At 48.4% G+C, this 12,947-nt stretch overlaps 2 protein-coding genes across 2 annotated transcripts; both read right to left on the bottom strand.

Moving 5' to 3' along the window:
- Positions 1–4,184: 4,184 nt before the first annotated feature.
- LOC123043655 (ricin B-like lectin R40G3) lies at positions 4,185–5,215 on the bottom strand. The gene is made up of 2 exons (XM_044466172.1): positions 4,760–5,215; positions 4,185–4,677 (listed from the first exon to the last, which is right to left on the bottom strand). Exons 1-2 carry the CDS (start codon positions 5,201–5,203, stop codon positions 4,444–4,446), a joined length of 678 nt encoding a protein of 225 aa, XP_044322107.1. The 5' UTR covers positions 5,204–5,215; the 3' UTR covers positions 4,185–4,443.
- Positions 5,216–10,566: 5,351 nt separating this feature from the next.
- LOC123043654 (ricin B-like lectin R40G2) lies at positions 10,567–12,474 on the bottom strand. The gene is made up of 5 exons (XM_044466171.1): positions 12,126–12,474; positions 11,610–12,017; positions 11,387–11,509; positions 11,064–11,292; positions 10,567–10,980 (listed from the first exon to the last, which is right to left on the bottom strand). Coding segments are annotated over exons 1-5 (1,044 nt in total). The 5' UTR covers positions 12,408–12,474; the 3' UTR covers positions 10,567–10,978.
- Positions 12,475–12,947: the final 473 nt, after the last annotated feature.

The raw sequence follows: 12,947 nt of genomic DNA, 5'->3' as shown, positions 1-12,947 counted from the left end.
TTTTATTATTAAATCAACTAGTTCAACTACTAAGCACTTACTATAAATAAATAAAGTAGTACTTACTAAAAACAAACTACTTCTATATATAGTAAAATAAAGTAGTTTATTAAATCAACTAGCTAGTTCAACTATATATGAAGCACTTACTAAAAATAAACTAGTTTAACTATAGTTCTATTATTTTTCTAACTAATTATATTAAACACTTTCTCTTCTTATTTTTTTTCCTTTTTCCTCTATTCTAAATATGAACATATTCATAAATGACTTTGATCATCCACAAATTTCCTATACATACACAATATGAACATATACATAAATTGCCAAAGAAAATACTATGAACAAAAAAATCACTAAAATTCTATGAACAAAATTACAACAGAAAAAAATCATAAAAATTCTATGAACAGAAAAAAAATCATAAAAATTTGACATATTCGATCTTTGCATATATATGAACATACAAACATGCATATTCAACAATAATATCACCAAAAAAATCCATTAATAGAAAAAAATCTAACACAATATGAACAAATTAATTACACAATATGAAAAAAATTTAACAGAAAAATCTATGAACTACACATCTAAATTACTATACACATCTAACAAAAAAATCTATGAACTACAAAAAAATCTAACAAAAAAATCAAAAAAAAATCTAACAAAATCTAACTCAATTAACTACACATCTAAATTAACTACTATTAACATCAAATTAAATTAGCAAAATTTTTGCTCACGGCGACGGTGTCGGGGACGGCGACGACGACGATGTCGGGGACGGCGACGGCGACGGTGACGGCGACGGCGATGGCGAGGTGCGGCGCGGGCCGGGGCGGGGCGGTGACGGGCAGGGGCTGGCGGGGTCGCGGGGCACGGGGCGCGGGGCGGGGGGCGGCGACGGCGTCGAGGCGGCGCGGGACGGCGTCGGGGCGGCGCGGGGCGACGACGGCGACGGCAAGGCGGAGACGGGCAGCCTGGCGGCGTCGGGGCGGGGAAGAACGAACTGAAAGAAATTTTCACGAGTGCCAGTTATATAGGCAGAGCATTGGTCCCGATTCGTGGCAACAACCGGACCAATACCCCCCTTTAGTCCCGGTTGGTGTCACCAACCGGGGACCAAAAGCCTCATTTCAGCAGCCCAAAGGGCGGGAAACAAAGATCTTTGGTCCCGGTTGGTGGCACCAACCGGGACTAAAGGGGGGCATTGGTACCGGTTCGTGGCACCAACCGGTACCAATGCCCCCCTTTAGTCCCGGTTGGTGCCACCAACCGGGACACCAACTGGTACCAATGCCCCCCTTTAGTCCCGGTTGGTGCCACCAACCGGGACCAAAGGTCGTGTGCTGGAACTGGCGCGGTGCGATGCTATGTTTAGTCCCACCTCGCTAGCCGAGAGGGGCTCGGAGTGGTTTATAAGCCCTGCCGAACCAACCACTTCGAGCTCCTCTCTACTGCAGGCTTACGGGCCTAAATTCACTCTCTGTGCTTGTGGGCCTAATGTGGGCCTGCATCCTGGCCCTAGTAATGGGTTTCTAGTCGTATGCAGGCCGTGGTGGCCCTGTAGGTGGCACTTTTTTTTAATTTTGCCCCAGTTTTTTTTGCTTTCTTTTTTGTTCCTAATTACTTATTTATTTTCTTTTACGATAATTCTTTTTGCTATTAAAGTTTGTAACAAAATTCTAATTACTTATTTATTTTCTTTTATGATAATTTTTTTGCTTTTAATGTTTTGAACAAAATTCTAATTACTTATTTATTTTCTTTTATGATAATTCTTTTTGCTATTAAAATTTGTAACAAAATTCTATATAATTTTAGTTTCAATAATACTGGAGGTTTATAAAAGCTTTTTAGTTGATTCCTTTAGTACCACCTAATTACTTATTTATTTTCTTTTATGATAATTCTTTTTGCTATTAAAGTTTGTAACAAAATTCTAATTACTTATTTATTTTCTTTTATGATAATTCTTTTTGCTTTTAATGTTTTGAACAAAATTCTAATTGTGTCCTTGCATCGACAATGACCCGGCGGAGATCATCATCGGGCACATCGTCTGGTTTCTCTTGATCTTCAGCAGCTTCCCCCGTTGAAGCATCATCGGGCACATCGTCTGGTTCCTCTTGATCGTCAGCAGCTCCCCCCGTTGCAGCATCACCGTATTCATGGGGCACATAGTTGTCATCGTACTCTTCTTCTTCGCCGTCTTCCATCATAACCCCTATTTCTCAGTGCCTCGTCCAAACATTATAGTGTGGCACGAAACCCTTGTAAAGCAGGTGGGTGTGAAGGATTTTCCGGTCAGATTAAGACTTCGTATTCCCACATTTAGTGCATGGACAACACATAAAACAATTCTGCTTGTTTGCCTCAGCCACTTCGAGAAAAATATGCAAGCCCTTAATGTATTCGGAGGTGTGTCTGTCACCATACATCCATTGCCGGTTCATCTGCGTGTATTACATATAATTAGGGAAAAATGTGTGTCAAAATTAAGAAAATCAGACAAATATCTATCTAAAGTAAGAAAATCAGACAAGTATCAGAAAGAAGATAAGAACAAGAGGCTCACCACGGTGGTGCCGGCGACGAGATCGGCGCAGGTGATCAACGACGGTGAAAATGGGGACGGGGCGTGACGGACCCCTAAATCTAGACAAATAGCAAAAAAATGGAGCTCCAAGGTCGAGCTTCGAGAGGAGAAAGCTTAACTAGTGTGGTTCGGGCATTTCATCGAACACCTCATGTGCATAGGAGGTGAACTAGAGCACCCAAATGCCCTCTCCTCGCCGGATTGAAAAAACAGAGCACTGTGGAGTGCTCTGCCGCGGCGGTGGGTATATATAGGCAAGTTATTTGTCCCGGTTCGTGGCATGAACCGGGACTAAAGCCACCCCTTCTGTCCCGGTTCATGCCACGAACCGGGACCAATGGTTGTGGGCCAGCAGCGAGGACCATTGGTCCCGGTTCGTGGCTCGAACCGAGACAAATGGTTCTACACGAACCGGGACCAATGCCCATGAGGCCCCGGCCGGCCCCCTAGGCTCATGAACCGGGTCTGATACCCCCCATTGGTCCCGGTTCTTGAAGAAGCAGGACTAATGGGCTGGCCAGGGCCGAACGATAGCCCTGTTTTCTACTAGTGGTAGTTGGAAAGAAAGAATCCTAGTCTTCTTGTAACCGCGTGTAACTCTTTGCATGTTTAGCATTGTTGGGGCCGAGCCCAGACTAGGCCATGGCCATCCCATGGATGCTAGCTCACACCGCGAAGCCCCTCACGCAGTCGCCAACGCTCACCACCATGCGGTCCGTGCCCCTCGCTAGTGCCACGCCACCAGCTTGCGCCGTCTGCCACCGAGTGTGAGGAGGAACCGCCGCTAACGCCGACGAGCTGGGGAGGACGGAAGAGATGAGGAGCGAGGTCCACATGGAAAATGATTTAGCTACACTTCAGTCGATCCGACTTTGGGTCAGTCGATTTCCCGGGGGGCGCGGGGGAGGGGGGGGGGAGGGCTCGCCGGAGGGAAGAAAGAACCGACCGCGGCAGGGGGGGGGGGGCTCACCGGAGAGGCTACTCCGGTATCTATGTTAGGTTTCAGGGTGGGGGCAGTGGTCACCAGCGGTGGTGGGGCGTGGCGTGGCCGGAGAAAAAGCTCGATTCGTGTGTGTGTGTGTGTGTGTCGGGGGGAGGGGTGGCTAGAGGGATGGCCAGGGCGGTGGAGGACCGGTGGTGGTCGCCGGCGGTGGTGGGGCGTGGCGTGGTCGGAGAAAAAGCTCGGTTCGTGTGTTGAGGGGGAGGGGCTAAAGGGATGGCCAGGTCGGCTGAGGACCGGCGGTGGTAAGTGGTTTCGGAGAAGGCGGGCCGGCGAGGGAGCGCCGCCGGCCGCGGGCGCGGTGGCCGGCGGTTCGGCCGGTGGTGGCTGGCGGCTCAAGGACGTGGAGGTTGAAGAAGCACCGTGGGCCTTCGATTTTGCATTCAACGGCCGAGAAATCGACTGACCACAAATGAAAAATCAGCCGACTAATTTCTAGCCATTCCCAATGGAAAAAGTTTGGACAAGTTTCCTTGCCCCGAATCAAACTACCGAGTCCGTTGGAAACGTGGGTGTGTGAGTATTTCACATGAACGGTGCATGCGTATTTCACTGTTTATACGTATTTTACTTGTTCAATCAGCTCATAAAGGTCCTTTATTGTTACGTAACTTGTCATTACACATACAAGCACAACACAGCTGGCTCCGTTATTCTGCGGCGTAGGTAGCGAGAGACGCATGCATGTTGTTTATCCGGGACAGTCCACATCGTTTCTTCAGTAGTACTAGTAGATACGTACGTACGGCATGGGTAGGTTTGGGCATGTCGATCTCCACGCGTGCGTGCACCGTGCACGAGCCACGCACGCATGCATGGCACGCGCTGGCTGGCTCGCTCAGTAGTACGGCTGGAGCTTCCAGCGCTGGTTGTCGCCCTCGCACCACTTCCAGAGCACGACCTCGGTGCCGTCGCGGACGCCGCCGTGGTACTTGTCGCCGTTGAGGGCGTCGAAGTTGAGGTAGATGTTGTTCACCATGCGCACGCACCTGAACCCGTTGCCCACGTCCCTGCTCTCCGTCCACAGCACCGACTCGTCCAGGTAGTCTGGGTTGTACGGCACCAGACGCACCTGCATCATGCCGATCGAACACCCTGACGTTCAGCAAGTTCTGTCATGGTGATTCTTGATACCAATTTATGGGAATACTTACAGGGTGGGACTGGCCGAGGGAGTGCTTGATGGCCTGCCCGGTGGCCTTGTTCACCATGGCGAAGGCGGGGTAGCCCTCCTCGTCCTTGATGCTGGTGCTCCACCTCATGTCCTTGATCCAGTGCTGGTAGTCGTCCTTGGGGTTGGCCGGCGCCAGCACCACCTTGCCGTTGCGGACGGACATGGCGTAGTTGGGGTTGGCGCGGCAGTAGATCTTCACCGTGGGCTGCGGCGGCATCGGCCTCCCGCCGTAGTTGCCGTCGATGTTCACCTGCGACATGCCGTACGGCACCGGCGCCGCGTACCCGGGCGTCGCCATCCCGTACCCGCCGTAGGTCTCGCGGTAGTAGTCCATGGCCGGTACCTGCTCGATCTCCTGATCGACCTGCGCAATGCATGGCGACGGGACGGAGGAATTTATAGGGGCGACGGCCGGGACCATCATATTCCATTGGTGTGCTATAATACATGGCGTTGGCCTCACGCTGCCTGTCGGGTGATAAGCGATGTGCGGGGTGGTGGTGGTGGTGGGATTCCATGGGATAGATAGATAGATGATGCCATGGGACACTAGCTAGGTGGGAAAGATGTGGGTGTGCCGGACCAAGCTAGAGCGTGAGCTGGCTAGCTTTGCGTGATTCCATTTCTTTCTGGTAGTTTTGGGAAGAAGAATCCCTCTCGTACGTCCTCTATTATTGCTGGGGAGATAGCTAGCTAGGGGAAGCCGAATTTTACGTGTGCTCCTGCCGTGCTGTAATTTGTCGCCGCATCGATACGCCTCCATTTGCATTCCCGGTGTGCTCATGATGAGCTCGTTTCAAAAGGGCAGATTTTTCTCTTGAGAAGAACTTGAAAGGAAAGAAAGGAAAAAGAAATATTCGCGCTAGAAATGGCAAGATAAAGCGTCAAGACGGAACGGCTCATTTCCGTAATCTGGATCATATATATACTCGACTAGATACCGTTACGTAAATTAAACAATTGTACATGGCCCGGCAAGAAATATGGCATTGGACTCGTCTAATCATGGCCCAGCCTACCAGTACGTCCCAGCGCAAGACAAGGGGAGCTCCTCCTATACGCCGCTAACTGATTCGTTACACGGTAAAAACTTCACTTTTGGTGAGCCACCTTGGAGGTCTGCAAACCTGCATATCAGCGATGGAACCGCGTCGAGCTCGGGTGAGGAGGTGATCCATCATTCTTTTCTTCGGTGGCTACTATCGTGGTGTTGGAGGCAGATGATTGGCGTTGGTGTCAAACTCAGAGATGTTCTGCTATCTTTTCAGTTTTGTCATGTCGGTCTTTACGTGACTTGTACTTTAATCTTTATGATATGAATGAGACACGTATTATCATGCAAAAAAAAAACTGCAGCATACATATTTTGAAATTACCGAACAAAAATTGCAAACACGGTTTTTTAAACTTGCACAATTTTTTAAACCGGAACATTTTTTGAAACTCCTGGAAAAATGAAAATATGAATAATTTTTGGAAATTGTGGAATTTTTTTAGGACAGGAACATTTTTTGATTTTTTTAATTTGAATAAAAACGTCCCAAACATTTTTTATAAAACAAGAACATTTTCTGAAATTCCCAAACATTTTTTTTAAATGAAAACATTCTTTATCATTTAAGAACCTTTTTTTAAAACATGAACATTTTTTAGAAACGCAAACAAATTCTGAACTTTCCGAACAATTTTCAAAAGAAACAAAAAACGGGAAAAGAAAACAGAAAAGCTGAAAAAGGAAATGAAACAGAAAAAACAAAAGAAAACCATAAAACTGGTGTAAAAATAAAAAAAGCCGGTTTAGGGAAGAAGGTTCCCAAAATCGGCTGCCTCGCTGTGGGGAAGTGGGCCGGCCCAATACTTGTGCTTGGGGGATCGCCCTGTGCGAATGCTCGGCATTTTGACGCAGTTAGCGTCAAATAGAATTTTCCCAAGACAAGATTGATGCTCCAAAAAAGTTTTTATGGAGTGCAGATTTTGTTTTTTTGCCACGACTTTCATGATGAAACTTTGCAAGCATTGAAAACATTTGTTAGTTTTCTACACAAAATTTTTAGAATATTTTTGCTTTTGTTTTTAATTTTTTTTTGAATTTTACTGTTCACCCGAGTTCATACGAGCTCGAGCTGAGAAGGGCACTTTTGCTTATCAGGTTGTATAGTTCAATCAACTTTTCAAGACCTTCAAGAGTAGTTTGGTTTGAGCTGATATGGTCTCATTTTTCTTGCATACGCACGAGTGCAGGTACTTTATATTAAAGAAGGGAGTGGGGTGAAGAGCCCCTCCACGTTAATAATGTAACATCTTACATGCACATCAACTCCACCGACTCTACCTAAAGACGAATCTAACTTGCCACGCTAGCCCAGCCTCCGTCTCCAACCCTTGGTAGACAATGTGTGTTGCCCTCACTTGTTTCCCGACCCTTGCGTAGATTGAAGGTGCAAGGTCCTGGACTCCTACAAAAGGGTATCTCCAACGCTGATCCCTAAATCGGACAATGTATCCGTCCACAGATTGGTGGGGTTCAGTCCACGAAAAATGATGCTGGAGCTGGCCATCCAACCGTGCCTGCATACATTTCAAATCGAATTTCAACAAACCGAACGATGCAAACATGATGGTTTCATCTAAACCAGAGCACATCATTTCATTTTTGACATATTTCATTAAACAAAAATGATCGGACCTTAACCTAGTCTAAATCTATGGTGGCGCCCGTCCCCCACTGTTGTTCTCCTCTAGCGTTGGGCATGTCCAGGTCCAGCGGAGTGAGACCTATGAAGTGAACCTGTGGTTGCCAATGAGGAACGATGGGACATGTGACACAGACTAACCCACTTGGGACTCGAGGCCACACTGCCTCCCATGCACTACTACTCCTCGTCACAGTCCGTGAATTGTTCATCCCCAGTAGACGTGAAGATGTGGACGGGGTCGACTTCGTCCTCATATCGGCGCCAACAAAGCATAGTTGGCGCCGCAAACGACGCACAACTGTCGGCATTCTCGCTTAAAACAACAACAACAACAACAACACTACCACCACCAATAACAACAACAACCTTTAGTCCCAAACAAGTTGGGGTAGGCTAGAGGTGAAACAGATCACACGACCAACTCATGGCTCTGGCACATGGACAACAAGCTTCCACGCACCCCTGTCCATAGCTAGTTTTCTCGTGATACTCCAATCCTTCAGGTCTCTCTCAACAGACTTCTCCCATGTCAAATTTGGTCTACCTCGGCCTCTCTTGACATTTTCCGCACGCTTTAGCCGCCCGCTATGCACTGAAGCTTCTAGAGGCCTGCACTGAATATGCCCAAACCATATCAAACGATGTTGGACAAGCTTCTCTTCAATTGGTGCTACCCCAACTCTATCTTGTATATCATCATTTCGGACCCTATCCTTCCTTGTGTGACCACACATCCATCTCAATATACGCATCTCCGCCACACCTAATTGTTGAACATGTCACCTTTTAGTCGACCAACACTCAGCGCCATACAACATTGCGGGTCGAATGGCCGTCCTATAGAACTTGCCTTTTAGCTTTTGTGGAACTCTCTTGTCACAGAGAATGCCAGAAGCTTGGCGCCACTTCATCCATCCGATTTTGACTCGATGGTTCACATCTTCATCAATACCCCCATCCTCCTGTAGCATTGACCCCAAATATCAAAATGTGTCCTTCTGAGGTACCACCTGCCCCTCAAGGCTAACCTCCTCCTTCTCACACCTAGTAGTACTGAAACCACACATCATGTACTCGGTTTTAGTTCTGCTAAGCCTAAACCCTTTCGATTCCAAGGTTTGTCTTCATAACTCTAACTTTCTATTTACCCCCTTCCGACTATCGTCAACTAGCACCACATCATCCGCAAAGAGCATACACCATGGGATATCTCCTTGTATATCCCTTGTAACCTCATCCATCACCAAGGCAAAAAGACAAGGGCTCAAAGCTGACCCCTGATGTAGTCCTATCTTAATCGGGAAGTCATCAGTGTCGACATCACTTGTTCGAACACTTGTCACAACATTATCGTACATGTCCTTGATGAAGGTAATGTACTTTGCTGGGACTTTGCGTTCTCCAAGGCCCACCACATGACATTCCGCGGTATCTTATCATAGGTCTTCTCCAAGTCAATGAACACCATATGCAAGTCCTTCTTTTGCTCCTTGTATCTCTCCATAAGTTGTCGTACCAAGAAAATGGCTTTCATGATCGACCTCCCAGGCATGAAACCAAACTGATTTTTGGTCACGCTTGTCATTCTTCTTAAGCGGTGTTCATTGGCTCTCTCCCATAGTTTCATTGTATGCTCATCAGCTTAATTCCACGGTAATTAGTATAACTCTAAACACCCCCCTTGTTCTTGAAGATTGGTACTATATACTCCGTCTCCATTCTTCTGGCATCTTGTTTGCCTGAAAAATAAGGTTGAAAAGTCGGGTTAGCCATACTATCGCTATGTCCCCGAGGCCTTTCCACACCTCAATGGGGATACAATCGGGGCCCATTGCCTTGCCTCCTTTCATCCTTTTTAAAGCCTCCTTGACCTCAGACTTCTGGATTCGCTGCACAAAACGTATGTTGGTCTCATTAAAGAAGTCGTCCATTTCAATGGTAGAACTCTCATTCTCCCCATTGAACAACTTGTCAAAGTTCTCGCTTAAAACCACTACAAATTCAAACACCAAGCACCAAAAAGAGAGACACATGATATATAAGTATAGTTGGGGGAAACACGATGTGAAGGCAAACAAAACATCAACATTTAGCCGCACTTGAAGATCTTCAAACACTAGGAGGCATCATTCAAGGTTCTTCTCCTTTTCTACCTCAACCACTTGTCAGTTGAAGAACTCCAGAACACCACCTCCTAGCTACATCGAAAACTTCACTTTTTTTCAAACGAAGGCAAAAGCTTTGCATCATCCATTAAATAAGAGAGAATAGAGTTTGTTACAAGTTCACCCATTCACCACATGAAAGAATTATTATTCTTGCAATGTTAAAGACCCTTATTTTTTAGCACCAGCCATGCCCCAAAGGTTGGCCTCGGTCGAGATGATATTAAGCAAGATTGTCGGTGAAGCGCTTTTAAGCCTAAAAACTCTTGTGTTCCGCTCATTTCAAATTATCCACGACACAAGCATGGTGTGGGAGGCCTTGCTTGTCAATTTTGTGTCCCGCGGCACATGTGCTTGCCTGCCAAGCTTCAACCGAGTCCATCAAGTGCCGAGTCCATCAAGTGCCAGGAAGAAGTGTCCAACCCAAGGATGTGAAATTTCTCAACTACCAAGGCCCAAAGCCCTAGAGTGTAGCGGCACTTGAAGAAATGATCAACAATTTCATCATATCCACAAAAATACACACTTGATTTTCTTTGAGGGCAAAAAGAGAGCTCATGTAATTGAGTATGATTGCACACACTTGATTTTCAGTTTAAATATTGTAAAGATATTGGTAGTGAAATTTCCAGCGTTGACATTTCCCCCGAAGAAAACCTTTTACAGTATCTGAGAGAGTTGACGACCACGACGACAAGTTTGCGCAGGAGCATCAGGTGGCTTTTTTCGCACAGTGGACTCTTGCTTGAGTCCCACCCTCACAACAATGATAATTGGCGAAGAAATAGCAACGCAGAAACTATAAGAGATGAACAAGCAAGGCCCCGGTGGCCAATTAAGCCTGTTTGATCTGGGAAATTGGGCGTGGCAAAAGCTGATGAACAAGCAAGGCCCCAATGGGCACACCAAACGTAGTACGAGAAAGGTGGAAGATAGGTGAGCCCATTGATTAGATCAAAGAAAAATAGACAATGCAGGTCACAGAGTAGCACAGTACAGGGCCCAGTACCAAGAAAAACACAGACGAGTTACATCAAAGTTCAGACTTCAGAATCATGGTCCCCCTCCTCACTCTCTCCAACACTCTCTTCTTCCTCGCAGAAACGCCGGCTCAATCAATCACAAAGCGACACACGACGCACGCACACAGACACCATTGCCACACATCGCACACGGTTTTATTTGGACACAGCAACATTATTCGCCACCAGCGGCAGAGGACTACGACGACGACGGACGGACGGACGGACGACGACTACGACGACTCGGCGGGCTTGTCCCCGGACTAATCCATGGCGATGTGTCGATGGCAATGCGGCAGCTCTCCTGGCACCTCATCTCTGCACGAAGCAACAATTTCACTCGTCAGAACACAGATGCAAGCAAAGATCATGCGAAATTAGCAGAGTGCTAGTATGCTTACACCAGGGGAGGATCTTCCAGCGCTGGTTGTCGCCCTCGCACCACTTCCAGAGCACGACCTCGGTGCCGTCGTGGACGCCGCCGTGGGCCTTGTCGCCGTGGAAGGCGTCGAAGTTGAGGTAGATGTTGTTCACCATGCGCACGCAGCGGAAGCCCTTGCCCACGTCGCGGCTCTCCGTCCACAGCACCGACTCGTCCTGGTACGCCGGGTTGTACGGCACCAGCTTCACCTGCACATGCACCATCACACAGATCTTGGTGAGAACTGCTGCCAGATGCTTCTCTGCTCAAATCATGCACAATCTTTGTGGTGTGGGTGCTTACGGGGTGGCCCTGGCCGGTGGAGTGCTTGATGCATTCGCCGGTGACCTTGTTCACTATTGCGAAGGCAGGGTACCCTTCCTCGTCCCTGATCTTGTTGCTGTGCCTCATGTCCTTGATCCAGTGCTGCACAAAGATCCGGTAATTTCAGTTTCAGAGATCGCCACACGACACGACAGGTAAAAAGAAAGGACTCTGTTCTGGTCAAGTAGAAAGCAGAATTGACCTGGTAGTCGTCCCTGGGGTTGGTGGGGGCGAGGCAGACGGTGCCGTTGCGGGCGGTGAGGCTGTAGTCCTCGCCGGCCTTGCAGAAGATGCGCACGGCGTGCACGGGGGGCCCGCCGCCCATGGCGTGGGCGTTGTTGCCCATGGTGGCGCCGGACTCGACGGCGGCGTGCGCCTCGGCCCACGGCCAGATCTTCCAGCACTGGTTGTCCCCCTTGCACCACTCCCAGAGCACGACGGTGGTGCCGTCGTGCACGCCGCCGTGGTCCTTGTCGCCGTTGAGGGCGTCGAAGTTGAGGCGGGTGTTGTTGACCATGCGGATGCAGCGGAAACCCTTGCCCACGTCCTTGCTCTCCGTCCACAGCACCGACGCGTCCTCGTACGCCGGGTTGAACGGCACCAGCTTCACCTGCAACACCATCCCCAATCCACCACGCGCATGTCAAGAACTCAAGATCAATCGAATCGAAGCAAAAGACGGACGATCTGATTCTGATGGAGCGAACAGAAGACTTACGGGGTGGGACTGGCCGATGGAGTGCTTGACGGCGAGGCCGGTGGCCTTGTTGACGAGCGCGAAGGCCGGCATGCCCTCCTCGTCCTTGACGGTGGTGCTGAAGCGCATGTCCTTGAGCCAGTGCTGGGTCTCGTCCTTGGGGTTGACGGGGGCGAGCACCACCTCGCCGTCGCGGACGGCGAGGCAGTAGTCCTCCGAGGCCCGGCAGTAGATCTTGAAGATCTGGTTGGGGCCCGACGCCGCCGGCGCCTGGTCCTTGTGGTGGTGCCCGAACCCGAACATCTTGGCGGCGAGGAGAGCGTGTGTGATCGACTAGAGAATGGTTGGAGCTGTGTGAGTGAGGAGAGAGCGCTGCCCCATGGCCCCGTTTTATAGAGCGGGGAGCAGAGCAAACCTCAGTCACCACCACTCACGCGCTGTAAAATCTTGAAAATCTTTGGAGCATATCTCCAGCGGCCTGGAATAAATGGTAAAAAATAATTACAGGATACGCTCGCTCGATCGCTGCCAGTGCAGCACTAGCCGTTTGGCGTGAATGTACTACCGGAAGATTTTGGTTCGATTAGCAAGATTTTGGCTCGATTGACAGCAGTAGCCGGTTGCAGCCAGTGCCAAAGTTTTGCTCAGCATTGGCTGTATGCATGCAAATATATGCAATGGCCAAAAATGCCAGCAGCATACTATATAAATTGCTGTATTGGTGGAGTACAATTAATGTATTTTGTATTTTGCACCCCATCCATTGTCTAATCCTAGCAGTGTCTTCTTCTGGTAGTACTTAGAGGCTAAGTATCCTGATAATTAAAGACTAAATATTTTTCT

Source organism: Triticum aestivum, chromosome 2B (assembly GCF_018294505.1).
Source record: "Triticum aestivum cultivar Chinese Spring chromosome 2B, IWGSC CS RefSeq v2.1, whole genome shotgun sequence".
Taxonomy (NCBI): domain Eukaryota; kingdom Viridiplantae; phylum Streptophyta; class Magnoliopsida; order Poales; family Poaceae; genus Triticum; species Triticum aestivum.
This window is presented reverse-complemented; position numbering and strand designations above follow the sequence as displayed.